This window comes from Alligator mississippiensis, chromosome 7, assembly GCF_030867095.1.
Source record: "Alligator mississippiensis isolate rAllMis1 chromosome 7, rAllMis1, whole genome shotgun sequence".
Lineage (NCBI taxonomy): Eukaryota > Metazoa > Chordata > Crocodylia > Alligatoridae > Alligator > Alligator mississippiensis.
The window spans coordinates 187,976-214,541 of record NC_081830.1 but is presented as its reverse complement, the minus strand read 5'-3'; the positions used below and the strand labels follow the sequence as shown (position 1 = coordinate 214,541).

Below are 26,566 nucleotides of genomic sequence, written 5' to 3'. Positions count from 1 at the left end.
TCTTGGGGCTGGGACCACTGATGGCTCTGGGGGGGCAGCTGTTGGGGGCGCAGGAGGGGTCTTTGGGGGATGGCAGTGCCCAGTGCCCCTGGGGGGTTGGTGGCTCTGGCGTCTGGTTTGGAGCTCGGTGGCGTCGGTGCTGTGTACGTGTGGGGTAGTCCGGTCCAGCCCTGCTCTGTGGGAGCAGCTGGGTGATGTAAGGGGCTGAGCGTGGCTGTCTGCTGAAACCTGGTGCCTTCAGGCCATGCCGGCCATGGGCCTGGGGCTCAGGGCTAGGGCTCCCGCGCGCTGGGTACGGGCTGGTGACAAAAGTACTGTAGAGCGAGCACTGATCCTGGCGAGGTCTTCATTCTCGCAGCCTGCAGTGAGCTGCGCGGGGCTGGATGGGTTCCCAGCATTGCCGTCCTTTTGGAGCCCCGCTCTGGGGGCTGCAGCCCGCGCCGCACGGTGACCACCAGTGTTGGGCACTCAGCTGGACGGACAGGGTGACCCAGTCAGGCAGCTCTTCCCTTCGGGGCCGCAGGGTCTGCCCCGTTCCTCCTCCTGCTGGGTCTCGCACTACGGGTACCTGCCCCAGGTTTCTGCCCCATTTGGAGGGGAGTGTTCTTGGGGTGACCTGCCTGGGACCCGCAGGCTGTGGTGGGGCCAGCTGCAAGCAGGGCATGGCAGTACCCCGGCCTGGTGAGGGCGAGCTACTTACCAGCTGTCCCGAGCAAAGGGCCAGGCAGTGATGGTGTCTAAACCCTGGGCGGAAGGTGTTACCCAGATCTCGGCTCACCTTGTGGGCAGGTACTGATCAAAGAGGCAGAAACGGGTCTGCAGCCTGACCTTTCATTTGCTTGCCGCTGAAAACATGAGAACAAATATTTATCCCAAAATCAGCCCGCCTGCCCGACAGCACACGCGGGTTCGCCCCTGTCCTGGCTGCGGGGGCTTGAGAGCGGGCAGGAGACACCCACAGACTGGCACCAGGTCTTCTTCAAGTTGCTGAGTCCTCCGAATTTCCCTCCCCGCATGTTCCAGTAACTGATCCCTGGTTGCATTTATCTCCATTTCTTTGTTTCACTGAAACGTTTGGCACCGGACTGACCCAGATGTGCGGTGGACTGGGAAAGTGTCGCTTAGGTGGGATTTCTATCCCAGGGAGCGAGGGAGGGTTTCTTGTCTCCTTTCCTCTCCATTGTGGATCGCTGGTCCTGTTTCCGCTACCTGACTTCCCGTTCCTGTCTGATAGACTGGGGTTTTTTTAGAAATCAGCTAAGCATTTTCACAAAAATGTATCTATGCTAGCGAAGTAACATCTAATACAGGTGGTTACATAAATCACGACTGCTATCACTGCTTGAAGATAAAGCTACGATACAGCCTATATGGATGTTTTATTGTATGGTCTTCCCTCATCTCCGTTCAGGCCTCGTGCTTGTTTCCTTGCGCGTGATGGCTTCCTTCACTTGCTGACAAGATCGCTGTCACATCTGCAAAGGTTCACACCGCGGTTCCCCAGAAACAGGCTCGGGGCCTCCTGCTTACAGCACTTCTGCACCTCAGCCCAGGCCCCTTGCCTGGCGCTCACGGTGCTAGGCGCTGGGCTTCGCCTGCACCCAGATGGGCTCAGGCTCACGCTCCTCTTGGATCCCCTGGGCCTTGTGACAGAAGCAGCACCGGACCCGCGCCTCGTCGCCCCGCGCCGTGGGGTTGAAGGTCAGAAGTGACATCGGGACCCCCTGGGACTGGAGCCGTGCTGTTCTCTAGCGCTGGGGTCCCTCTCCAGCCCTGCTGTTCTTGATCGCTGTTGTGTCCTTGCCCTGTATCCACTCCCGCATCACAGCCGTGTCCTTGGGGAAGGTCCCCTCCATGGAGCAGCTTAGGATCACCTCCTGCCCTGACACACCTCTGCCAGCCCTTGCACATCTGAGACTCAGTAGTGCAGTTCCCTGGCTGGGGGCAGGGTGAGGCGTGCAGTTAGCGTGGGATTATGCAGGAGACACATCTGGGCTGGGTGCTGCGCCCCCCCACCCCCAGCAGGTTGTAGCTGCCCTTGCTCTCTGCTGGCTTCTCTCTTCCAGCCCCTGCCCCGTTTACCCTTCATCTTTCCCTGCTGTGTCACCTCTTCCCCTCGCTATCCGGTCGAGTCACCGTTGGCCAGGGCCCCTGGCTCTCCCAGCCCCTCGGTGGGGGTGCTCTGTCCATGGGGGTGGAAGGATCATTTTCGTGGATGGTGGTAGATGGGTCATTTTCGACCTGGAGGGATGTGGGCAGTGGGGTCCCCCAGGGCTCGGTCCTCGGGCCCGCGCTGTACAACATCTTCAACAGCGACTTGGACGAGGGGGTAAAAAGCACCCTGTTCAAATCTGCAGATGACACTAAGATGTGGGGGGAAGTGGGCGCGCTAGAAGGGAGGAATAGGCTCCAATCAGACCTAGACAGGTTACAGGGGTGGGCGGGTGAGAACAGGATGGGTTCAACACTGACACGTGCAAGGTGCTGCACTTGCAGGGGAAGACCCAGCAGCAGACCTACAGGCTGGGGAACTCCCTTCTCGTCAGTGCAGAGGCAGAAAAGGATTTGAGAGTCATTATTGATGCCAAGATGAACATGGGCCGACAGTGTGGGGACGCGGTCAGGAAGGCCAACCACACCTTGTCATGCATCCATAGCAGGTCCAAGGAGGTGATCCTCCCCCCACAAGCGGCACTGGTCAGGCCGCAGCTGGAGTCCTGCGTCCAGGTCTGGGCGCCGCACGTCAGGAGGGATGTGGCCAGCATGGAGAGGGTGCAGAGGAGGCCACCTGCATGATCCGGGGGCAGCAGGGCAGGCCCTACGAGAAGAGGCAACGGGACCTGAACCTGTTCAGCCTCCACAAGAGAAGGCTGAGGGGGGATCTAGTGGCCCTTTACAAACTAGTCAGGGGGACCAGCAGGCATTGGGGGAGTCCCTGTTCCCCCGAGCATTACCAGGAGTGACAAGAAATAACGGTGACAAGCTGGCAGAGGGCAGATTCAGACTAGACATCAGGAGGCGTGACTTCACTGTCAGGGCGGCTAGGAGCTGGAACCAACTTCCAAGAGCAGTGGTGCTGGCTCCTACCCTGGGGGTCTTTAAGAGGAGGCTGGATGAACACCTGGCCAGGGTCGTTTGACCCCAGTGCTGTTTCCTGCCAGGGCAGGGGGTCGGACTTGATGATCTGCTCAGGTCCCTTCCAACCAACCAACTATGAAACTCTGGGACACCAGCAGGGCATGGGCAGGGCAGGACACGCAGAGTCCCCAAGGGGATGTAGATGTCTGTTGCCCCCTCCCCGAATTGTGCTGACATACAAGTCACAGAGAGGGAGAACTCCTCCTGCAGCGGCTGTGCTAGGGCCTCGTGCTCCACGCGGCAGGAGAACTTGCTGCCCATGTTCCACCAGTTCGGGGCGAAGGCATAGGTCACGGTGAGGCCGAAAGTCCCATCTCGGTAGTGCGCTGTGCCTCGAGACCGTCTGAGGCTCTCCGTCTCAGCCACGTGGCAGTGATGTCCTCTGGGTACAACCCCCACACGTGGCACGGAAAGGCCGTCTCTGTTTGTAGCTCGGCCGATCGGGTGCGGACAGAGACTCTCGGGGCAGCTGGAAGCGAAGGGAGAGCGGAGGGGCTGAGTCTTGCTGGAGCCTCCCCAGTCCTGTTGGGGCAGAGGGGTCACAGCCCTGCAGTTTGTGCCCCAGGGCCAAGTACATGGCAGTGGGGACTGGCATGTAGGAGCCGGGGCATCCTGCCCTGGGGCCCTCCTTGCCCTGGCAGCCCCAGCTCTAACACCTGCCCTCCTCGCACGCTGCTCTCCCTGCCGGCAGAGATGCCAGTGGCCGCAGGAGCTCTGGGCCCTGCCCTTGCCCTACGTGCTGGTCCTCCAGCTGTCTGTAGGCCCGGTGGGTGGGCAGGTGGCTGTGGGGAGCCCTGGGCCCTCCGGCAGGGATCAGAGAGGATGAACCCCAGCAAGATCTGGGGGAAGGGCTGGGAGAGAGAAGAGATCGTGGTGGTGCCGGTGGTGGCTGCGTGGTCTATGTGTGTGCTCCTGGGCGGGAGGTGGCTCTTCTCTGTACGCTCCACACCTGTCTCTAGCACTAGCGCCACAGGCACCTGCCCGCTTAGTCCCTTGCCAGGGCGCGATGGGGCTGCTCGTGGTCCTCCCCAAGCACACGGAGAGTGGTCGGCTTCCCCAGCTGTTCCTCCGCCTCATGACCCACCTTGCACCGGTACGACCCCTCGTCCGCCACCCTCACGCTGGAGAGTGAAAGGGAGCCGTTCCCCTGGCAGAGCTGCTCATCCTTGGGCAGGCTGGCATGGGGCTGGGCCTCGCGTGTCCCCTGGTCGTACTGCACCACGCACTTCTCCTGGGAGTACCATGCCACCTGCAGGGAGCCCAGGGCCACAGGCCCCCCGACAGCAAAGCGGCACAGCAGCAGGGCCCTGGAGCCCAGCCGGACGCGGGACGAGGGCTCCACGAACACCTGCAGCTGGGAGCCCGCATGGAGGAGGTTGGGGGCAGTCAGCTGAGCAGCAGGGAAAGGCCCTGATCCTGGCCTGACCTGGGCAGGGAGGGCCCCGGACTTAGCCAGTGGGTCTTTCTGCTCCCAGGGCTGGGGATGGTGCTGACAGCTCCAGCAGCACCAGGCCATGGCAGAGGGTGGGGGGATGCAGCGGCCACGGCCCCATGGCGGGGCCACCCCCCAGCAGGTGGTCATGGGTGAGGATGACTGCCCACTCCCGGCTCATACGCTGCCCAGCCCACCCCATCCAGCTGGGCTGGAGCCTGCGGGCTGGGAGCCCCTGGAGCCCTGGTGGTCCCCGCCTCTCGGGTCCCTGCCCAGCTCCCACCCCGTGGAGCAGGGCCGCAGACTGCACCTGCCGAGGCCGGACGAGCCCTCACTGGTTGAGGTGCTTCCCCTCCATGGCCCCACCCTAGATGCCCCCTCGGGGCAAGGGGCACCCACCAGTGCTGCCCCCAGTAGCAGCAGCAGCATCTGGCTCCCTGGGCCAGTCAGCGCCTCTGCTATACATGGCTTGTCTCTTCAAATGGCTTCTCTTGACCTCTGTTAACGAACTGAGAAGGGACCCCCCCAAATTGGGGCTGGGACTGAGAGACTGTGTTTGGGTTAGGGAAGGGCAGAGGGTGGGTGCGCTAGGCAGCACAGGGAGCGGGTGCGGTTATCGTAATGGGTGTGTGGGTTTATTAAGGTGGTTTGGAAAAGAAAAGGTGCAATGGAAGTCTATGCTAGCAGATGCATATACATACCTCCGGCAGCGTGGGAGGGTCCCTGGCTGCCAGGGAGGTCCCCACGCAGCCCAGGCCCCGGGGAGGGGTCTGTCTGGGCATCTACGTCGCCCCTGGCTGTGTCTGGTCCCTGGGATTGCCTCCCAGCCGCCCCGCTGAGCCCAGTCGCTGCAGCACTGCCCACAGGGCAGAGGCCCCTGCGCCCCCCTGCCGGGGCCACAACGGGGAGCGGAGCTGCCGGCCCAGCGGGGCAACCAGTGTCCTCGGGGGGCTCTGCCGTGGCAGGGGTGGCTCGGGCTTAGCTGCTGCCCCAGGAAGAGGACAGCCCCCGGCCCCAAGGCCATGCCATACTCCCCCCACCTCAAGGGAGGCTACCCTGTCACAGGTACCGGCTTGGGCATCCCGCTGCCAGCTCCGCGGGTCCCCTCGCGCTCTCTGTGCGGGCAGGGTTCCTAGCACCGGTTTCAGGGGGCTCCTAGCGACTGTTGGGGGGCTGCCCCCACCCCTCCCGCCCCCCCAATAGGAGAGCCCCAGTCCCAGCTGGCCTGGCCCCTCCCCAGACTCAGTAGGGAGAGATGGGGCATCTCAGCCCCAACCTCCACCTCTGCTTCCGAGGGCGTGCAGGGGACAGACCCTGGCATCTGGGCTCCCGGCTCCCCCCGTTCTAACTTGCCAGATTCCCACTCCCCTCCCAGACAACCCAGGCATCCGGGCTCTCAAATCCCCTCCCCGTTTCGGGTTCCCTGTCCCAATGACGCTGATACCTCTGACCCAAAACAAGACTTTACTTGGAGCAGGGGGAGGACACGGGGGTGGTGTCAGCGGGGCTGAGGAGGGATCCATGTTGCGGCCCCGGTCAGGGCAGTTGTGCGCGGGGGCCGTGGAGGGGGTGGGGGCTGGAGTGCAAGTGCTTTGATGGTGGGTCCTGGGCCCAGCTGGGGCGGCGGTGTTGGGGGCTGGACCACGGCGCCTGGGGCAGTTCCCTGGCTACAGAGTCGGGTCCGGGTCGGTGGGACTCGTCTGTCCTGCGCTGCCTGGGGGCTCTGGCCACAACCCGGGGGGAAAGGCCCTGGGGGTCCCTCGCAGCACCAGGCCCCTCTGCGGCTCCGGCCCTAGGCTGGGGGGTGCCCAGCTGTGTTGTCCATGTGACATGGCCCCCACGGCCTAGTCCCAGGCCAGGCCCTGGGGTCCCAGCCAGGGCGTGGGGTTGACTCCAGCAGCTGCAACGAGGGGGGGGGTCATCCCCTGACCGCTGACCCTTGACTCCAGGCCCCCCAACCCTGGCACTCACCATCTCCACGTGTGGGCTCTGGGCCCCCCTCCATATTTTCGTAGGAGTCGGCATCTGTGGGAAGGACCCAAGGTCAACGCTGGGGGGCATGGGGCCAGACCCCAACTCCCGGCTCCCCCCATCCCAGGGGTCTCCCCGGGTCCCTCAGGCAGGGCTAGGGGCAGGGGGCTGTGGTACTGGAAGTGGGGGGGTGAGGCTGGCTGGGGGCAGGGGGCCACGGTGCTGGGCTGACCCAGGCTTGTGCTGGGGGCAGGGGGCTCTGGTTCACCCTTCCCACACTTGCCTTCTTCACAAGCACGGTCGAGGAGCAGGCGGGGGTGCCGGGCGGGAGCCGCGTACAGCACCCCCCCAGCCATGTCTTCGTAGGGCTGGGAGCCTGCGGGTCACAGGGACAGTCAGAGGATTTGGGGAGCCTCCCGGCGCCTCTCCAAACTGCCCTGCCCCCCTCACCTGCTGAGCCGTCGCTGCGCCCGTCCTGCCGGTGGTCCCGATCCGGGGCCTGCTCCTCGGCGACCCCCAGCAGCAGCATCCGCAGGTCTGGGTGGCACGGGGCTGGGGTGAGGGGGCCCCAAAACAGCCCCAGCCCCTCCCTCCCTCTCTTCAGGGGGACCTGAAGCAGGTAGCCCCTCTGCCCCACCCTGCACCGGGTGAACCCAGGTGTCCGAGATGCCCCACATAGTGAACCCAGGCCTCTCCGCCCCCAGGGCCCCCAGCTGGGGGATGATCCCAAGGCCCCCGGCCCTGCCAGTGTCACCTGTCACCAGCCGGGCAGCGCCGGGGCTCAGCGGGGCGGCGTCCGTCTCCTGGGGGTTCTCGTACACGTCTGTGGGGGGTGAGCGTCAGCCACGCAGCGGGGGCTGCTGCCACGGGGCACTGGGCTGGGCTCGTGGCAGGGGCTGGTGGGCACCAGCGTGGGGTCTTGGGGGTCTGTCTCCCCTGGGCCCCTGCTAGGATCTCCCCACCCCCGAGCCCCCTGTTACCTTCTGAGTCGGGGTCTGGGGCAGCGCGTCCCTTGCGGGTGTTCGCGTACTGGGATGCAGCTGCGGGGTCAGGGTGCAGATGAGTGAGGGGCAGGGGTAACCCCCCCATGCTCACCCCCGCACAGGGACCTCCCACTCACTTCCCAGGCCCCCCAGTCACTGAGTATCAGTCCCGGGACCTCCCCCACCCCCCATTACCAGTGCTCCAGCTCTCATTGGCCTTGGCCTCCTCCGTGCTGTTCTCGTAGCAGGCGCTGTCTGTGAGGGAAAAGGGGTTGTCTGGGGGATCACCCCAGAACCTGGGGCTGGGGGGGAGGGTGCTGGGCTGGAGGGTGTGTTACCGGCAGAGCCGTCGTCGCTGTCAGGGTGCTCGTAGCCCTCCTCCTCTTCCTCCTCTGCGTGGGGGATGGGGTGACGTGCAGTCAGTTTTGGGGGTCCCCATAGCCCGGTCCAGGGAAACCCAGTGCTGTACCCGAGCCGGCCACGCCACCACCTCCCGCCAGTCATCGTGTACGGCTGCCGCGCCTCAGAACTGGGCCCACGCCAGCCTCCCCGTCCATGCCACGCCGCAGCCCCCGCGGGCACTGATCCCAAGCTGATGCCGCCCAGCCCGCGGATCAGGGAGACTCACTCACCGTCCACCTCCGCGGGGCTCACGGGGCCCTCCAAGGTCCGTGGCTCCCCTCGGCCCCCCGCTGATGGCGCCATGTTCTCGTAGGGGGCTGCCTCCGCCTGTCCTGGGGGGACACAGACCGCCGGTCGGGAGGGGCTCTGGGGTGGGGGCCGGGGACAGGGGGCGTCACTCACCCTTGGCAGCTCCCGGGGGGGGCAGGATGTTCCCGTAGTGGGAGGGGGCAGGCGCCCCGTTCCCGGCCACCTTGAAAAACCTCCTGGGGATACAAGGGGGGAGATGAGAAGCTGGACGGCCCCCCGCCCCCCCCAAGGGCCCTGTCCTTGCCCCAGAGCCCCCAGGCCCACCTGCTCCCAGGCCCTCTGTCCTTGCCCCCAGCCCTCCCCCCATCCTGCCCCCCAGCAGGTCACCTCTTGGCCCGGTCCCCGAGACGTCTGCCTTGCCGTCGGCTGCGCAGGGCTGGGAACGGGTGCGCAGGGGGTGAGACGGGGCCAGGGCACAGCCCTCCTGCCCCCCACAACCCGCCCCCAGGCCCCAGCTCCTAACACCGGAGCCCCCACCCCCTTCAGCTCCCCACCCCACCCCACCCTGCCCCCACAACCCCCCGGCCTTGCCCATCGCAGCCCGCTCACCTCTCCGGACCCGGCAGGAGACGAGCAGGACAACCAGGCCGAGGACGAGGTAGGCCAGCCCTGTGCCCCCTATGACCCAGTGCTGGCGGCCCAGGCGCCGCCACCAGGCTGCAGATGGGCAGAGGGGACGGGGTCAGCGCCCGCCCCCCCAGGCCTGCCTGTACCCCAGCCCTGCGCGCTGAGCGTGTCGGGGAGCGGAGTGGGGCTGGGAGCCCGGACGCCTGGGCTCTTACCCCAGTACCAGCCCCGGCTCCTCCCGCCCCCGGCACCCACCTGGGAGGCGCAGCACGGCCAGCTCCACCTGCGTGCTCCAGCCACCCCTGGAGCACTTGTAGGTCCCGGCGTCGCCTGGCTCTGCCTTGGGCAGGACCAGGCCGGCCCCCACGCCCCTGTCCAGCCGCAGCCCGTAGCGCGGGTCCCGCCGGGCTGCCATCTCCATGACTAGGGACCTGTTCAGCATCTCCCGCCACCAGGACAGATGGGCATGGGTCCAGCCGCTGGGCAGGGCCGCGGGGTCCAGGCAGGGCAGGTGGGTGGGGGCCCCCGCCGGCACCGTCAGGTTCTGGGCGTCTGCAAGGGGGCACGTGAGAAGCCAGGCATCCGGCCCCCGCCCCACCGCCCTCCCGGGGACCCTGGTGCCCGCCCCGTCTCACCCCCCACAGTGAGGTGCACCAGCCAGGCGCTGCTCCAGCAGCTGTACCAGCCGGCCTGCTCCGCCTTCAGGTCCTTGATCAGCAGGTCCGTGCCCTCCAAACGGTACAGGTTGGACGGCAGCATCAACGACTTGTCCCGGCCCCAGACCCGGCCCCGGTACCACAGATGTCTGAGCTTGTGGGATTGCGGGTGCTCTCTGCTCAGGTTGGCCTGGCAGGGCAGCCGGACCTGGGCACCCAGCGCCCCGGCCATAAACAGCTCCTCTGGGGGAGGGCACGGGGTCAGGGGGAGCCCCACAGCACTGACCCCACCTTCCCCTGCACTCAGCATGGACCCCTCCACGCGGCCCTCCCCAGCCCCTGCCCCATCTCCCCCTCCTCGCCCCCACGGCTCACTGCTCTCTGCGACGTTGAGCAGCAGGAGGCCTGCGCCCGGCTGGTTCCTGCCTGGGTTCGAGCCCTGCTGGCAGCGGTAGATGCCGGCGTCTGCGGCAGAGACGTTGGGCAGCCACAGGGCCCCCCAGGCCCCGAGCCGCACATCCTGCAGCCCCTGGCCCCTCGTCACATTGAGCTGCAGCAGCTCGCGGCCCCCTGGGCCCTGCCAGCGCAGGGAGGGCGGCTGCAGGGCCTCTGTGTCCCGGTCCCCGGGGCCCTGGCAGGGCAGCACGGCCGTGCCCGACTCTGTGGGGCGGGAGAGGGAACGGCCTCAGTTGTGGCCCTGGCTGCTAGCTGCACAGCCTGCCCACTGGCCCCTGCCCTGCCCCCCTGCTCCCTGGCCTGGCCACAGCCTGTCCCCCACCTCCACGACCCCTGCCCTGGCTCCGTCGCCTGCCTGGCCCCGACCTGTGACCCTTGCCCCCTGCCCCATCCCCTCCCAGCTCCCACCTGTGACGTTCACCCGCGTGGCTGCCTCCTGGGGGGCCGTGCCGTGGGCCCTGGGGCTCCCCCAGCCCCCCGGTGCCAGGAACAGGGGCAGGAGCAGCAGCGGGAGGCAGCGCACGGCGGGCGCCATGGCGTCCCTCTGCCCGGGTGGGGCGCAGGGCGGGACGCAGCGATGCCCAGGCGCGAGCGGGGCGCTCTGGAGCGTGACGTTCTCAGCAGCAGGTCCCTGGGGCTGGGACGCAGCTGGCGGGGGTCACGGGGTGGCTACACTTCCCCCCGCTGGGATAGGTGTGCTGAGGTGGATGCGCGGCCCCCAGGGCCCAGCTTGGCCCTTGCCCCGCCGGCCCCATTTCCGGGCCAGTCCCCAGGGGTGCCGGGCCAGGCAGGCAGTAAACAGCCTGGCAGCTGCGCGGGGGCGGCTTCCTGCCCACGGCTCCCAGGTGGCGCGGCCTGCACGGCTGGGAGCCCTGGGCGCATGCCGGTGTCTGGGCCTGGGGCTGGGGTGGGGGCTGGTTGCTAGGGCACGATGTTGCCAGGGTACTGGATTCCCAGGGTGGTTGCTAGGGGGGTTGTTGCCATGGGAACTGGCTGCCTTGGGGTGGTTGCACTGGGGGCTTGTTTCCAGGGGAACAGTGCCCAGGAGCAGCTGTTAGGGACCTATTTTACCAGTGCTTGTTGCTAGGGGTGAGGCCGCCCAGGACACAGCTGCTGCGAGGGGTGTCGCTAGGAGTAGTGGCCAGGGGACCAGATGGACAAGGGCGAGCGCCCTTCGGCCCGGCTCGGGCCTTTCCGGAGATGTTTGGGCGCTCTCGCACATTTTCGGACGCTTGGCTCCGTTCGGGCTTTTCCGGCCAAGCTCGGTTCTTTCCGGCTCACCTTCGGGCGTTTCCGCTTCCGCTCGGGCATTTCCGTCCCTTCCCAGCTGGTGTCGAACCCGGAAGCGCCCGGGAGCCCCCGGCGCGTGCGGCGGCATGGAGGGTGCGGGGGTGCGACGTCCCTGGGAGGGGGGTCTCGGGCGGGGCCAGGCTCTAGGGGGCAGGGGCGGGGCTTGGCTGTATAGGGGCGCTGTGTGACCCGTCCGTGCTCCCCATTCCTGTGTGCCCCCCCCAGGGCCGTGCCAGGCAGAGGAGCCGCCCGGGGCCCTCCCTGGCCCCCCGCTGGAGCTGGAGCTGGAGGCGGCCGGGGGCGGGGACCCCCAGGCCACGATCCGGGCGCTGCAGGCGGAGCTGGCAACAGTGCGGGCCGTGGCCGCCGTGAGCGAGGCCACCAAGCAGGAGGCCGTGGCTGCCGTGCAGCGCCGCTGCCAGGACGAGGTGGCGTCCCTGCAGGCCATCCTCACCGGTGAGAACGCCCCGGCAGCAGGGTGCCCTCTGCCAGGGTCCCGGGCACTGCCAGGCTCTGGGCTCCTGGCACGGGCCTCTGCCGGGCTCCTGGATGCCAGGGCTGCCTGCGCGGGGGCCCACATGCCTAGGTTTGCGGCGTGGGGCATCTCGGGTGCCTGCGTTGGCGTCCCTGGACATCTGGGTTCGTGGTGTGGCCCTCTGCGTCTGCGTGTCCCCCGGACACTTGGGTTCGCCATGTGGATGCTCCAGAGCCTGGGCTTTGTGGCGCATGTACCTGCGGGCGTCCTGAACGCCTGGGCTCGCCGCGCAGGCGTTCCCCGGTGCCTGGGTGGGCCGCGTGGGTGCCTCCGTGGCGGGAGATCTCCATCCCCCTCACAGAGCTGCTGCCTGTCCCCCACCAGAGTCCATCAGCAGCTACGAGTTGCGCCTGGCCGCCCTCCGGCAGGAGCAGCGGGGAGGGGGGATCCAGCCCTCCGCCCCTCCCCTCGACTCCCTGGAGCAGCAGATGGAGAAGGTGTGGCCGTGGGCCGGCGGGGATGTCGGGGTCTTGGCAGGGGAAGGGGATCCAGGCATTAACCAGCCCCTTGCTGCCCCCCTGACAGGCGCAGGAGGACGCATCCCGGTTGCGTGGCATCGTGCTGCCCATGGAGGAGGAGATTGCTCAGCTCAAGGCCAAGCTGGGCCGGGCCGAGGCCCTTATCCGGGACTTGCGCGGGGGGCAGGTCAGCTGGGGGGAAGGACCCAGGGGGCAGTGCCCCTCACTGCTGCCCCACACCCCCCAAGACAGTGTGCCTTCTTCCCGACCCCTAAGCCTCCTCCATCGCCCCTTCCAGCGCTCCTCACTTCTGATCTGCAGCCTCCCCCAAGCCCCCATCGCTCCCTGGTGCCCTCCACTCCTGGCCTGCAGTCTACCTTCATTGCCCCTCAGCAGTGTCCTGTTCTCCCAACCTGCAGCCTGCCCGTGGCCCCTGGCAACGCCCCTCAGTCCTGATCCACAGCCCCTCGCGTCACCCCTTGGCGATGCCCCTCCCCCTCCCTGACAGTCTCTGTCCCCACAGAGCTCCCTGGGTGGCTCGTCCGAGTCCCTGCTGTCTGAGCCTGGGAGGCTGGGGCCCGAGGAGGAGGAAGAAGAGGAAGGGGAGGGCGGGGTCCTGGCCTTTGCCCGGGGGGGTGACAGCCTCTCCATCGGTGGCTCCCCCCGGCCTCGCCGGCCCAGCCCAGACCCCAGCCAGGGCCCTGGCCCAGGGGAGCAGGACGACACGGCCTCGCTGGTCTCCACAGCCACTCTGGTCCCTGAGAGCATCTACCTGCCACCCCCTGGCTTCCAGTTGGTGCCTGCCGCTGAGTGGGGGCAGCTGCAGCTTGAGGTGAGTATGGTAGTGAGGGGGGTGGGGGTGAAATCTAGGGGGGTCCCCTTGAGCTGTGACCTCTGATCCCTGCCCTTTGCCCCATCCAGGTGAGGCGGCAGCAGGAGCAGCTGGAGGCTGCCATGCAGGAGAAGCTGGGGCTGGAGGAGGCACTGAGGCGCAGCAGCGAAGACTGCAGCAAGCAGGCGAGCCCCCTCCCCAACCCCCTGGCGGTGCCCTCTCCCAATCTGCAGCCCCTCCCCCAGCACCTGTGGGGCATTTGGGGGTGTCCTAGACTTCCCTTTTTCCCCCCCCCAGGTTCAGGTGTTGCTGCATCAGGTCCAGAGGTCAGAGCAGCTGTTGCAGAACCTGCAGGTGACTGTGAGCCAGACCCAGCACCGGACTCAGGAGCAGCTGGTGCGTGGGGTCGGGTCAGCTCGGGGTGGGGTTCATCCAGGATGAGGGGGAAGGGGTGTTCACCCTGCTGCTCACCCTCTTCTCTCCCACCGCAGGCTGAGCTGGCGTTGGCCCACAAGCGCCTCAGCCATGAGGTTCAGCGTCTGAGCGAAGAGAATGAGGGGCTCCGGGACACGCGGCCCCACCTGGCCCCTGGTGATGGGCACCCTGAGCTCAGCTCCTCCCAGGTACCTACTGCAGGACAGGATATGGGTGGGTGCCCCCACCTCAGAAACCGCAGGCCCTGGTGTGCAGGGGTTGGGTTTGGGGCTGATTGAGTCTCAACCCCCAGGAACTGTTGCGACGGGCAGAGGAGCACCAGGCTGAGCGGCTGCGCATTGAGATTGTGGGGCTGCGGGAGCAGCTGGAGCAGGAGGTGGCAGCTCGGGGCCAGCTGCAGGCCCAGCTTGACAGCCGATGCGATGACAGCCGTAAGCGGGGGCCAGGGACAGGTCTGCTCTACCCCCGTCCCTTCCGCCAGCTGCAGTAACTTCTCTCTTCTTTCCCCGCCGGGCTGGCAGAGCTCATGGAGGGTAAGCGGGGCTGCGTGGGGTCAAGGGATGCAGCCGTATGAGGTTGTGGGCCGGCACCTACAGCTCACCCCTGCCCTCTGTATTTCCTTCCCCCAGCGTCACTGTGCAGCGTCCGGTCAGAGATGGAGCGGCTGCAGCAGGCCCTGGCGCAGGTAAGCAGGGGTGGGAGGCTTGGGGGCAGCTGGCTGGGGCTGGAAGGGTTGGGGGGCCTGGTGGGGTGGGTGCTGGGAGATGGGACAGCACTGTGGGGTGGGGACGGGAGATGTGAGGGTGCTGGGGCTGTGGAGGCTTTGGGCTGTCAGGCACAGGGGCACTGGTGGAGAGGTCTGGGACAGGCGTGGGGGGCGGTACATGGGGACTGTGTGGGTCTCCCCCCAGGCGCAGGAGCGGGTGCAGGGGCTGGAGACTGAAGCTGAGCAGCTGCGGGGGGAGCTGGTGCAGCGGCAGCAGCAGGGCCAGACCTGGGAGCAGGAGAAGGTGAGTGAAGGCGGGCACCAACGCCCTGACTGAGCCCTGGGGCCCTGCCATGGCTTGCCCCGGGGGACTGACAGGGCATGTCTGTGTTCCCCCTGACGCCATGCAGACGGTGCTGGTGGCGGCGCTGGACACCAGTGAGCAGGTGCAGCGGGATTTCGTGCGCCTCTCCCAGGCCCTGCAGGTGGGTTGTGTGGGGGGGCCTGAGGCTGCGCAGGGGCACCCGGCTGCATCTCACTGCCCTGTGCTGCCCCCAGGTGCGGCTGGAGCAGATCCGCCAGGCCCCGTCGCTGGCCGAGGCGCGGCGTGTCGCCGACGGGGCCCACCTGGACGTCGCTGCTGTGGCGCCTCCGGCCCGGGACCAGCCCTGAGGTGCCAGGGGCCCTGGACTGTTCTCTTGTGTGGGGCCAAGCGGAGACCGCCCAGTCCCCCCCCGCCTGCCAGCCCTCCACCGCGCTCTGCCTCTCAGGAACGCCCTGGCTGCACACCAGCCACGTACGGCAGGGGCCGGGCCCGGGCCCAGGCTCCCGATGCCTGCTCCTGACCCGACTGTTACTAACGCCCGCGATGGCTCCGCCTGGCACCGACCTGGGCCGGGTGGGAGCCCCGTCCACCGTGCTAACACCCCGCCAGGGGATTAAAGATCACTGTGTCACCGCCCACCTCCCAGCCAATGTCTGTCTGTCTGCGTCCCACCACTGTCTGCAGCAGTTGGTGCACCTGGGCACGTCCATGGGTCCGGAGCACCAGCGAGGGTTCACAAGCCTCCCCAGGGGTGCTGCCCTACTGCAGCCCCTGCTGCCCGCGGTCCTCCAGGCCGCTGGAAACCTGCCGGGGTGGGAGGGGGAGCCCGGGCCTGGGCGGGTTGGGGCCTCCTGGGTCATGGAGGCGGGCTGGGAGGGATAGAGTGGGCACAGACGATCGAGTTCCGCTCGTGGGGGGTGTGGCGCTGCCTCCCCGGTCCCTGGCCACCAGAGAGCGGCTGTCGGTGGGCAGAGCGTCTTCCGCAGCGCCATAGAGTCGCTGTAGGGTGACAGAGCGGCTCCCCCTGGTGACTAGTGTCTCCCAGGGTGTGGGATAGAGCGGCCATGAGGCTGCATGACCATAGAGCCTGGCGGGCGGAGCGTGCGCCGAACCAGAGAGACTGCAGCTAGAGCGCCTTCCGCCGCATTTCCGGGCCGAGGCGGCCAAGGACCGGAAGCGGCTTGGTGATCGTTGTTTCTACCGCGCGTCCCCGCACTTCCTTCGCGGGTCTCGCGCTACTTCCCGCCCGGTCGCAAGATGGCGGCGCATGTGATGCTGCTGCGGGGGGCGTACAATGGCGCCGCCGGTCGGTGCTTCGTGGGGGGCGGGCGTGGGATCGCGAGTTGCACGTGGGGGTGAAGGTCACGGGGCGCGCGGGGGGTGGGGTCCGGGCCACGCCGCCCCCGGGACAGAGCGGGGGCACCCAGGCGGCCGGGCGCAGTCGGAGCCTGGGCCTCTGCAGCGGAGGAGCCCCGCCCTGCCCCGCGCCGACCCGACCCGACCCCCCTTTCCCGTCTCCCGCAGGCCTGCGGAGCTGCCTGTCCCGCTCGGTGCTGGGCGTCCTGCGCGTGGTAAGGAGGGGCCTGGTGGGGGGTCCCGGCCTGGGGGCTGGCCTAGGTGCGGATGCTGACTTCTCCCCCTGTGCCCAGGTGGCCTTGGCCCCCAGCTCCACCGCTGTCTGCCGTCGCGGCTTCTCTGTTGAGGCCAAGAAGACATACGTGCGGGACAAACCTCACGTCAATATAGGTACCATCGGACACGTCGACCACGGGAAGACCACGCTGACGGCTGCCATCACCAAGAGTGAGCCCCCTTTTAACGACCTCCCTGGAGAACCCATTCCCCCAGCCCTCGGGGAGCGGGGCAGACCCTGGCGTCCAGGCAGCAGCTGACCCCTGCCTCTGCCCCCCTAGTCCTGTCGGAGACCGGCAACGCCAAGTTCCGGAAGTATGAGGAGATCGACAACGCGCCGGAGGAGAAGGAACGTGGCATCACTATCTGTGCTTCGCATGTGGAGTATGCCACTGCCAACCGGCACTACAGCCACACTGATTGCCCTGGCCACGCCGATTACATCAAGGTGCTTGCCCATACTGCCGCCCCTTTAAGACTCCAGTGCATGGGGGGGGGCATCCCAGAATCCTGCGGGGTTCAAGGGTCAAGACCTCCGAGCTGGTACCCCTGGCTCAGCGTGTGGGGAGAACGCAGGCATCCTGGCTCCTGCCCTTTCCAGTAGGGAACACGGGTCTGGGGGACACTCGCACGTACGTCCATATACCAACACATAAAGGGAACTCCTGTGTCCAGGATGCACTCCTTCTCCTGCCCTTAGACCTGGCTCTTGGGCTCGGGTGCAACACACGGAGAGATCCCTGGTGTTCGGGATACGCGTGCACCCCACTTTTCCCTGCCCTGTCCTGACGGCTGCCCCCACCCCTCAGAACATGATCACGGGCACGGCGCCCCTCGATGGTTGCATCCTGGTGGTGGCAGCGACGGAAGGGCAGATGCCGCAGACACGGGAGCACCTGCTGCTGGCCAAGCAGGTGGGTGTATGGATTGGGTGTGGGGGGCAATTTGTCTCTGAGGTGGGGGCTCCCTGGCAGCAGGACTGCAGGCGGGGGTCATTGCAGGAGCCAACGGGTTTCTACTTTGGAGAGGTCTGAGCAGCCAGAACCAGGAGAGAGCCCCGGTGTCCTCAGTTTTATCCCAGTAGGCCTTGCTCCCCACCCAAGGAACCCTGGGGTCTGGGCTCCCAGAACCAAGAGAGAAGCTAGGTACGCAGGCTCCCCATCTCTGTCATGCTCTAATCTCAGGCTCTTCCTTCGCTGCCCAGAGCTGGGATTGCATCCAGGTGTCGGGGCTCACAGCCCCCCCTGTACTTGCCCCACTCCCCTTGCAGAAAACCCAGGCATCCTGGCAGGGGTTGGAGGGAGGGGTTCCCTGCTGCTCCCTGTACCTGACTGGCTTGTATGCCCCGGTCCTAGATCGGGGTGCAGTATGTGGTGGTGTATGTCAACAAGGCAGACATGGTGTCCGACAATGAGATGCTGGACTTGGTGGAGCTGGAGATCCGTGAGCTGCTTTCTGACTTTGGCTATGACAGTGACAATACGCCTGTCATATTTGGCTCAGCCCTCTGCGCCCTCGAGGTAGGTGTCCCATGGCCGGGCCCCCCCCCTCCCCCCAGTGGCAGGTTAGCCTGTTTTGTCCCCTTCCTTACTCTGGCGGTTTGGTCCAGCTGCTGTTGTTCAAGTGTTGTCCCCTCCCATTGCCGTAGAACCGGGAGCCCAAGATAGGCCTGGAGTCAGTGCTGAAGCTGCTGGAGGCCGTGGACACCTACATCCCGCTGCCACCACGGGAGCTGGACAAGCCCTTCTTGCTGCCCATTGATTCCACCTGCTCCATCCCAGGTAGCACCCTCCCCTGGGGGGGGGGCAGGGTCCATCAGCTGGGCCTGATCTCATCCCTTACCCCCATCTGCCGCAGGCCGGGGCACAGTGGTGACAGGGACGCTGGAGCGTGGCATTATCAAGAAGGGGGACGAGTGTGAGTTCGTGGGGCACAGCAAGAAACTGCGCTCTGTTGTCACAGGTGGGTCCCTCCAATGCGTTCTGCTCTGGGCCAGGGAACTACCTCTGCCAGATGGACTCCTTTCTGGGGCATGGGGTCCACCCCCCACCCCATGCTTTCCGTTCTGTGGCTGGGAATCTTTCTTCTCAGGAATGGTTTCCCCCACTCCCTGGGACTCGGATCCTCCCCAATCCTGCTAGAGATGGTCTGATCCTCTTCCTGAGCTGGGGTGCCTTAGCCTCCCCTCAGCAGTGGTCTGATCCATTCTCTGTGTTTGAGTTTTCCCCCTTCCAGAATGGTCTCTTCCTTTGCCTGTGCTGGAGATTACCCCCCCACTCCCCTTTCTTCCTACTTAGAACCACCCTGGCCACTTTCTAGAGGCCCCCTACCCTCTTGGTCTTTTCTTTTTCGTGGACCTGCCCCTGCCTCCAGTGTACTTGGCCCCCTCCACCGCTGCCCTGAGCTCCCTTCCTTCCCCTAGGGATCGAGATGTTCCACCAGAGCCTGGAGCGGGCGGAGGCCGGCGACAACATGGGAGCGCTGGTGCGGGGGCTGCGGCGCGAGGAAGTGCGCCGGGGCATGGTCATGTGCAAGCCGGGCTCCATCCAGCCCCACCAGAAAATCGAGGCACAGGTCAGGGGCTGGGGCAGTGGTGTGGGGCTGGATTGGGTGGGAGGTTGTGGGCTGGCTGTGACTTGTGACCCTTTCCCCACCCCAGGTCTATGTGCTTAGTAAGGAGGAAGGGGGGCGAAGCAAGCCCTTCGTCGCCGGCTACAAGCCCATCTTGTTCTCACTCACCTGGGACATGGTTGGCCGCATCTCTCTGCCCCCTGGGAAGGTATGATCCCCTTTGCCTCAGCTGCGTGCCTGCCCTGCCCTGCCCTGCCCTGCCCTGCCCTGCCCTGCCCGCCCTGACCCTGCACTGTCATCCACAGGAGCTGGTGATGCCTGGGGAGGACACGACTCTGATAGTGACGCTGCGGCAGCCCGTGGTGCTCGAGATAGGGCAGCGCTTTACCCTGCGTGATGGGAGCCGCACTATTGGCACTGGCATTGTCACTCGCACCCTGGAGATCACCGCGGAGGAGCGTGAGGCTGCTGCCGCGTGAGAGCCTGGACACTTGTGGGGGGTGGGGTTGTATTGTGAATAAACATGTTGGACTCTGCATAGACTGTGGGTGCTGTCTGTGGGGGGGGCACACGCGACTAGTGCCCTGGCAGAGCTCGCAGCGGGGAGTACCCTTGCTGCCTACTTTGCGCAGGCGCAACCTCACCCTACTACAACCACTGAGGGAATGGGACGGCTGCTCGCGGCGCATGCGCACCGCTCCGTCAACTTCACATTCCCTCTACTGCGGTGAGTTCCCCTGGTCTAAAATGCGCATGCGTCACAGCATACTGTTCATTCTCGCGCATGCGCACAGCCAGCACAGGGACGTGGCGGGGCGGCGCATGCGCAGGCCGCTGAGGAGGCAGCAACTCGTTCTAGCGATCCTTCCGATCACGTGCTTCCTCTTCCGCGCAGGCGCGGGGCAGAGGCGACGCCTTCCCTTCGTCTCATTGTGCAGAGGAGTTCGCGCCTGCGCACTGAGCCCGGCGGAGAGGGGGAGGGGAGGGGCCGCCGCGCACGAGACGACGCCGCCGCCATCTGCTGCCGCCGGAGCCGGGACTCGCGCGCGTGACGCAGCCGCGGAGAGGACGGGGCTGATTCGGTTGCATCAACCGCGTGCCTCGACCCCTCGCCCGACACCACCGCGCACGCGCGGCTCGAGCATTCGCTCCCTCCTTCGCTGGACTGCGCAGGCGCGGCCCGCTCCCCACCCCTTCGGGGCCCCAGTGCGCAGGCGCGGCTCGCCCCGCCCCCCGGCCGGCATTGCGCAGGCGCGGCTCGCCCCGCCCTCCCCGCTCCGGGCCTCGCTGCCGGCGCCGCCATGTTGAAGCAGCCGCAGCCGCTACCCCCCCCCGCGCCCGCCACCGGGCCCCCCCCGGCCGCCGGGCCCCCCGCCGCTCCGGCCCCAGCACGCAAGGCCGCGCCCAGCCCCAACGGTAGCCTCAGTCCTAGCGGCGGCGCCCGCCCGCCCACCGCTGCCGCGCCGCCCCCCGCCGCCGCCTCGTCAGCTGCGGCGCCCGGCGGGGGGGGCGGGCCCGGGGGCAGCGGCGGCGGCGGCACCAGGTAACCCCGCGCAGCGGGCCGGGGCGGGAGGTGGCTGCGCATGCGTCGGCCGGGGGGGGTCACGTGAGGCCGGGGCCGTTGCGGGGTCTCTGGAGGGGGTTCGAGCGCGGGAGAGGCCGCTGATTGGTCGGTGCGGCAGCCAGTCGGCGCCCTCTAGCGGCAGGTGGCTACAGGGTCGGGGAGACCGCCCCCCCCTTCCCCGCCTGGGACTTAGGGAACCCTGGTGTTCTGATGACGTGGGAAATTGGGAGACTCGGGTTGGGGGGGGACAACCCCTGGGGTGGGGGACCCAGGTGCCCGGGTGATGTCATGGGGCTTGGGGCATCCAGCTCTTGCCCCGTGCTCCACACTCCGTCCTGTCCAGCAACAAGGGACGGGACCCAGGCAACTGGGCTGTCAAGGAAAGGGGGCAGGGACCCAGGAGTCTGGGTAGCGGTGGGGGTCTGCAGGGATCTGACCCCCAGCTGGACTCACCTTGCTGCGTTTGGTCTGTTTTAGGGGTCAGAGTACTGGGAAGGGGCCTCCCCAGTGCCCGGTAAGTACCTGGCGGGCTGGGGGGCGGCCTCCCCACAGGGCTCTGGCTGCGTGGTGCCCTTTGATCCCCGACCTCTGCTCACTTGGGGGACAGAGGCAGGGCCAGGCCCCGTGTCAGGGCTTCTCGGCTCACAGACCTGCCTGGCGCGGTCCTCCCGTGGGGGTGACCCGCTGCCACAGCCCTGGGTGGGACAGCTCGGGGCTGACGGCGTCTCCCTGGCGGCAGGTGTTTGAAGGTGTCTACAACAACTCCCGCATGCTGCACTTCCTGACGGCTGTCGTGGTGAGTGGAGCCCTGGGCTGTGTCAGGGGCTGGGGGCCAGGAAGGAGGGGGTGGCAGAGGGGTCCCACTAATCCTGGCTCCACATCCAGGGTTCCACCTGCGATGTGAAGGTGAAGAATGGCAGCACCTTTGAGGGCATTTTCAAGACGCTCAGCTCCAAAGTAGGTGCTGGGCTGGGGCTGGCTGGGGCCGGAGCGGGGGCTGGGGCCGGCCGTGACGGGTCTCCCCTCCTGGCAGTTCGAGCTGGCTGTAGACGCTGTGCACCGCAAGACTTCGGAGCAGACGGCTGGGCCGCGGCGTGAGGACATCGTAGACACCATGGTATTCAAGCCGGCTGACGTCATGCTGGTTCGCTTCCGCAACATTGACTTCAACTATGCCACAAAAGGTAGTGGTCTGCCCTGATCCCCTTCCCTTGCCTGGTTTGGTCTGGATTGGTTTTCCCTGATCCTGCATCTTTCCCCACCCTTTCCCTCAGACAAGTTCACAGATTCAGCCATTGCCATGAACTCCAAGGTGAACGGGGAGCACAAGGAGAAGGTGTTGCAGCGCTGGGAGGGCGGCGACAGCCACAGTGATGACTACGACCTCGAGTCCGATCTGGTGAGGCTGAGGCTTGTGCGGGGCAGGGCCGGGGGCACCGGGGCCAGGTCTCACGTGCTGTTTTTGCCGTCATAGTCCAACGGCTGGGACCCTAACGAGATGTTCAAGTTCAACGAGGAGAACTATGGTGTGAAGACTACCTATGACAGCAGTTTAGCTTCCTACACGTGAGCCTGTAGCTGGGGGCTGGACCCAGCGCGTGGTGTGGGGGAACCAAGCTGGTATCTGTCATCTTAGCTGGGAAGCAGGGACCAGGACTTGGCTCCTTTTTTCCTTTTGCTCTGGTTTCTGTGATAATCAGTCTCATAGGCGGGAGGGGAAACTCCCTGGAGGCACAGGACCTTGACCTGAGGTTTGGGGCAGATGGGAGTCCGGGGTGGGGTCGGTCCTCCTGCAGCCACTCCTCCCCATGAGGCGCTTGCCTGCAGCAGCCGGCTCCTGTCCAGGGACCTGGCCTGGGCCTTGGTGCCAGCTGGGAGGCGTGGGGTCTGAGTGTGGCTGTTCCTGGTGCAGCGTGCCCCTGGAGAAGGACAACTCGGAGGAGTTCCGGCAGCGTGAGGCACGGGCGGCGCAGCTGGCACGGGAGATTGAGTCAAGTCCACAGTACCGGCTGCGCATTGCCATGGAGAACGATGATGGGCGGAGCGAGGAGGAGAAGCACAGCTCCGTGCAGCGCCAGGCCTCTGGCCGCGACAGCCCCAGCCTGGCCACCAGGTGCGGCAGGCCCTGGGGGGGTGGGGGCCGCTCTCCCCCTGCCCTGGCACCCGACTGACCTGTGTCTGTCCTGTAGGGATGGCAAATACAACCCGTTGCCACAGCGCGTGCGCGAGGGCTCCCGTGGCGGTGTGCGCTGCAGCAGCTCCCGTGGCGGGCGGCCGGGTGTGGGGGCCCTGCCCCCCCGTGGCGGCGCCCACCACCCAGATGGCGGCGCCAGTCCTCTGCCTGATCCGCGTGGCATCAACGGAGGTGAGGCACGGGCTAGGGGCGCAGGCAGCGGCTGCCCAGTATGCAGCGGGTTCTAATCTCCGCCGTCCCCCAGGTCCCTCGCGGATGTCGCCCAAGTCGCAGCGTCCCATCCGCGGCGCCAAGGCCATGTCGTCTCCTGGCAGCCGCCCTGTGGAGGTCTCGGCAGCTCCCCCGGCAGGTAGGAGGGGGGACAGGGTCAGGGATCTCTGTCTTGGTGGTGGGCTTAGCCATTCAGCACTGCTTCTGTCTCCCTGTAGTGGGCCGCATGTATCCCCCACGCTCCCCCAAGGCAGCACCAGCTCCAGAGTCTGCGGCTGCCCCTGCGTCCCCCTCTGAGTCCAGGACAGCTGCTCTGGAGCCCAGCACTGCTGCCGCCCCTAGCCCACCATCACCCAAGGCGGGTGCCCCTATGCTGCCTGCTGCCCCTGAGGGTGAGGCATCTGTGGTCTGGGTGGGGGATTGGGGCTAGGGCAGGGGCCACGGGCTCACAGCTGTTTCTCTGCTCTGCAGCGAAAGAGGCACCAGTGCCAAAGGACCCCGGCCGAGCCTCCGAGGTGGCAGGGCCCCTGGAGCCGGCGAAGCCAGCAAGCAAAGGTTTGCAGCTGCCTGGGAGGCGGGGAGTGGGCAGGGGTGCCACTGGGTTGTGGTCTCACCCACTGCCCCCCACCACCCCACCAGTAGGGCTTCAGACAGAGCAGCAGCGAAGCCAGCTGGAGGAGCTGCGCAAGTTTGGGGCCCAGTTCAAGGTGAGGTGAAGTGCAGGGAGGGGAGGTGGTGTTGGGATGTATGTCCACACGAGGGTCAGGCTGATCTTCTGTCTGTCCCCCACAGCTCCAGCCCAGCAGCTCCCCTGAGGCTGGCCTGGAGCCCTTCGCTGCCCGGCCTAAGGAGCCAACACCTGAGGGCAAAGGCAAGGAGAAGGTGGCTGAGCCCTGCGAGGGGCCGGAGGAGACCCCGAAGCCTGGTGGGGCTCCGGAGCTGGCGCCGGAGGGTGGCAAGGAGGAGAAGGGGCTGCTGGAGGGGCCTGAGCGCCCGGAGCCTGCCAGCCCCCCCAGCAAGGCTGAGGCTGAGGACAAGGAGGACGGGCCTGTGTCGGAGTGAGTGTCCCATCAGGGCTGTGTCGGGTTGGGAAGCTGTTCCCCCTGGGCCGTGCCCCCACTTTAACCCTTGTGTTCTCCCCATAGACAGGTGAAGAAGTCAACGCTGAACCCCAATGCAAAGGAGTTCAATCCCTCCAAGACGCTGCTGTCCGTGGTGAGCGGGTGCCAGGGCCATGGGGGTGGGGGGCTGAAGCTGGGCCTGGTGCTGACCCTGCTGCCCCCACAGAACAAGTCTACGAGCACGCCCACGTCGCCAGGGCCCCGCACCCACTCAACGCCATCCATCCCGGTGCTGGCGGCCGGGCAGAGTGGCATGTACAGCCCCCAGTACATCTCCTACATCCCGCAGATCCACATGAGCCCCGCCGTACAGGTAATGGGCGCTGTGCCATGCGACACTGTAGGCTCCCCTCTCCCTTGTATCCCACCCTGCCGTAACGCTCTTGCTCCCCCAGGCCCCACAGATGTACCCCTACCCTGTTTCCAACTCCGTGCCCGGGCAGCAGGGCAAGTACCGGGGCGCCAAAGGTGAGTAGAGGGGCTGGAGACCAAGATCGTGGACCTGGGGGAGGGCTCCTGGCTGGACCCATCTCACCTTGCTACGCCCCCCAGGCTCGCTGCCCCCCCAGCGCTCGGACCAACACCAGGCAGCCTCCGCGCCCCCCATCATGCAGGCAGCGGCGGCCGCGGGGCCCCCACTCGTGGCAGCCACCCCCTACTCTTCCTACATCTCCTACAATCCACAGCAGTTTGCCGGGCAGCCTACCATGATGCAGCCCATGGCCCACTACCCCTCGCAGGTGGGCCAGGCGTGGCCCCTGGGGTGCAGGGCACTGGCCTGTAACCCGGGGGACCAGGGGGCTGCGTGTGCACAGGGGAGTTGGGCTGGGAAGGGTGGGTGTGCCCGTGGCAGTCAGGCTGGGGGCAGCGTGCCTGGGGGTGATGGATTGGGAGGGGCTGTATGCGCTTGGGGGGTGCTGTGTTAGGCTACGAGGGGTGGGAGTGTTGGGCTGGGTGTGCCTGAGGGGCTGCATCTCCTGTGGGGGGCTGGTCAGGCTGTGGGGAGCTGTGTGTGCTGGAGGGAGTCGGGCTGGGAGGGGTGAGTGTGTGTGGGGGTGTTGGGCTGGGTGTTCCTGGTGGCTGTGTGATGGGGGCTGCGGTGGAGGAGTACATGCCTGGGACCAGGCTTTGCTGACCCCTGTGTGGTGCCGTGCTGGCGGCAGCCTGTGTTCGCGCCCATGCTGCAGAGCAACCCGCGCATGATGACGTCAGGCAGCCACGCCCAGGCCATTGTCTCATCCTCTGCCCCCCAGTACCCACCAGCTGAGCAGCCTGCACCCCAGCCGCTCTATGGTGAGAAGGCCTTGCCAGAGCATGAGGGTATGGGGGGAGAGGTGTGGCCCAGCCAGGCCTGGCTCAGCCCCTCACCCCTCTGCCCTACAGCCACCGTCCACCAGTCCTACCCCCACCACGCCACCCAGCTGCACCCCCACCAGCCGCAGCCTGCCACCACACCCACCGGCAGCCAGACGCAGGCCCAGCATGCCGCTCCCAGTCCTGTGCAGGTACCAGGGGGCCGCCACGGGTGAGGGTGCTGCGGGTCTGCCTCCTAGAGCGCAGCTCACGCCAGTCCCTGTCCCCTAGCACCAGGCTGGGCAGGCGCCGCACCTGGGCAGCGCGCAGCAGCAGCCCAACCTGTACCACACGGCCGCGGCGCTGACAGCCACACCGCCCTCCATCACGCCAGGCCCTGGTGCCCAGTCCCCGCAGACCAGCTTCCCGCAGCCTGCTGCCGTCTATGCCATCCACGCTCACCAGCAGCTGCAGCACAGCTACCCCAACATGGCCCACGTCACCCAGGTACTGCCTGCCTACATTGCGCTGCGCCTTCCCCCCACCCTGTACCCACTGCGCACTCACGCTCTCCTCCTCCCCGCAGGCCCATGTGCAGACGGGGCTGCCGGCTGCGCCCCCCCCACACCCCGGCGCGCCGCATCCGCCCCAGGTGATGCTGCTGCACCCACCCCAGACCCATGGTGGGCCCCCGCAGGGTGGCGTGCCCCAGAGTGGCGTGCCCACCCTCTCAGCCTCCACCCCCACCCCCTACACCTATATTGGTCACCATCAAGGTGAGTGGGGCTCTGCCCGAGGGTGCCTAGGGGGCTTTCTGGCCTCCCTCTGATACCCACCACTAATACCCGCTTCTCTTCCCACAGTTCAGTCCCACCCGTCCCAGCAGCTGCCATTCCATCCCCCTGGGAACTGACGCCTCCGGTCCTGGCTGTGAACTGAGATGTGTCCAGTGCAGCCCGGCCCAGCCCGGCCCATTGCACTGGGGGAGCAGGGGGCACCACCAAGCACCTTTGGGGGGGAGGGGGGAGTGGCGTTTTTAGAGGTGGGGCTGGCGGATGTCAGTCACTGCCCCCCTGCGGCTGCCCCCATGCCAGCCTTTTATTTCCTATAATTTATAAGGGGGGTCAGGCTGCGGCGGGTGCCGCTGGGGGGCCGTTGCTGTTGGGAGTGGGGGGCGGGGTGGTCCTGTGGGCTGTTCTTGTTTTTTTGGGGTTTCTTTGGGTTTTTTGCCCCCCCCCCAGCTCCCTGCTCCCCATGCTGGGCTGGGCCGGGCTAGGCCGGGCCAGGAGCTGCAGCCACGGGAACGATGCGCCTGGGCCTAGTTACAAAAAAAAATTAAAAAGGGAAAAAAAATACAAAAAAATGTAAAAAACCGAAAAAAATTAAAATTTTAAACTAACTCCAGCTCCTGCTTCGCGCTGCTTTGTGTGTGTGTGCGCGCGCGTGTGTGTGTGTGTGTGCTTGTGTGTGCACGTGTGCAAGGTCC

At 66.7% G+C, this 26,566-nt stretch overlaps 4 protein-coding genes across 14 annotated transcripts; 3 read left to right on the top strand and 1 right to left on the bottom strand.

The window, feature by feature from the left end:
• Positions 1-817: 817 nt before the first annotated feature.
• Positions 818-11,292, bottom strand: CD19 (CD19 molecule). 6 transcript variants are annotated; one of them, XM_059730366.1, is made up of 16 exons: positions 10,986-11,292; positions 9,834-10,118; positions 9,438-9,701; positions 9,058-9,354; positions 8,785-8,892; positions 8,563-8,611; positions 8,329-8,411; positions 8,157-8,258; positions 7,863-7,916; positions 7,720-7,779; positions 7,522-7,581; positions 7,296-7,364; positions 6,992-7,078; positions 6,825-6,917; positions 6,542-6,595; positions 818-3,607 (listed from the first exon to the last, which is right to left on the bottom strand). In XM_059730366.1, the coding sequence occupies exons 1-16, from the start codon at positions 11,290-11,292 to the stop codon at positions 3,429-3,431; spliced, it is 2,151 nt and encodes a 716-aa protein (XP_059586349.1). In that variant the 3' UTR covers positions 818-3,428. The 6 variants fall into 6 exon arrangements, with proteins under 6 accessions (XP_059586349.1, XP_059586347.1, XP_059586352.1 ...); XM_059730367.1 differs by lacking the exon at positions 818-3,607 and adding an exon at positions 6,018-6,470; XM_059730364.1 differs by having other exon boundaries at positions 6,825-7,078.
• RABEP2 (rabaptin, RAB GTPase binding effector protein 2) lies at positions 11,225-15,133 on the top strand. Of its 4 annotated transcripts, none has more exons than XM_019499181.1 (14): positions 11,225-11,297; positions 11,430-11,660; positions 12,064-12,176; positions 12,265-12,384; positions 12,721-13,029; positions 13,119-13,214; positions 13,327-13,425; positions 13,521-13,652; positions 13,757-13,895; positions 13,986-13,997; positions 14,094-14,149; positions 14,376-14,474; positions 14,581-14,616; positions 14,729-15,133. In XM_019499181.1, the coding sequence occupies exons 1-14, from the start codon at positions 11,291-11,293 to the stop codon at positions 14,840-14,842; spliced, it is 1,563 nt and encodes a 520-aa protein (XP_019354726.1). In that variant the 5' UTR covers positions 11,225-11,290; the 3' UTR covers positions 14,843-15,133. The 4 variants fall into 4 exon arrangements, with proteins under 4 accessions (XP_019354726.1, XP_014453724.1, XP_059586353.1 ...); XM_014598238.2 differs by having other exon boundaries at positions 14,581-14,655; XM_059730370.1 differs by lacking the exon at positions 13,986-13,997 and having other exon boundaries at positions 14,581-14,655.
• A 522-nt stretch (positions 15,134-15,655) lies between these two features.
• TUFM (Tu translation elongation factor, mitochondrial) lies at positions 15,656-19,234 on the top strand. Its single transcript, XM_014598250.3, has 11 exons — positions 15,656-15,801; positions 16,020-16,066; positions 16,145-16,298; positions 16,409-16,575; positions 16,937-17,041; positions 17,483-17,647; positions 17,776-17,908; positions 17,985-18,089; positions 18,550-18,701; positions 18,787-18,906; positions 19,004-19,234. Exons 1-11 carry the CDS (start codon positions 15,753-15,755, stop codon positions 19,175-19,177), a joined length of 1,371 nt encoding a protein of 456 aa, XP_014453736.1. The 5' UTR covers positions 15,656-15,752; the 3' UTR covers positions 19,178-19,234.
• A 367-nt stretch (positions 19,235-19,601) lies between these two features.
• Positions 19,602-26,484, top strand: ATXN2L (ataxin 2 like). 3 transcript variants are annotated; one of them, XM_059730363.1, is made up of 23 exons: positions 19,602-20,241; positions 20,740-20,776; positions 21,002-21,058; positions 21,148-21,219; positions 21,296-21,446; positions 21,537-21,661; positions 21,737-21,828; positions 22,175-22,375; positions 22,452-22,627; positions 22,701-22,805; positions 22,885-23,058; positions 23,138-23,221; positions 23,306-23,373; positions 23,459-23,724; positions 23,812-23,878; positions 23,954-24,100; positions 24,183-24,255; positions 24,340-24,527; positions 24,951-25,080; positions 25,171-25,292; positions 25,372-25,587; positions 25,667-25,856; positions 25,944-26,484. In XM_059730363.1, exons 1-23 carry the CDS (start codon positions 20,000-20,002, stop codon positions 25,991-25,993), a joined length of 3,033 nt encoding a protein of 1,010 aa, XP_059586346.1. In that variant the 5' UTR covers positions 19,602-19,999; the 3' UTR covers positions 25,994-26,484. The 3 variants fall into 3 exon arrangements, with proteins under 3 accessions (XP_059586346.1, XP_059586345.1, XP_059586344.1); XM_059730362.1 differs by having other exon boundaries at positions 19,603-20,241; positions 23,309-23,373; positions 23,812-23,881; XM_059730361.1 differs by having other exon boundaries at positions 19,603-20,241; positions 23,812-23,881.
• The last annotated feature ends 82 nt before the right edge of the window (positions 26,485-26,566 follow it).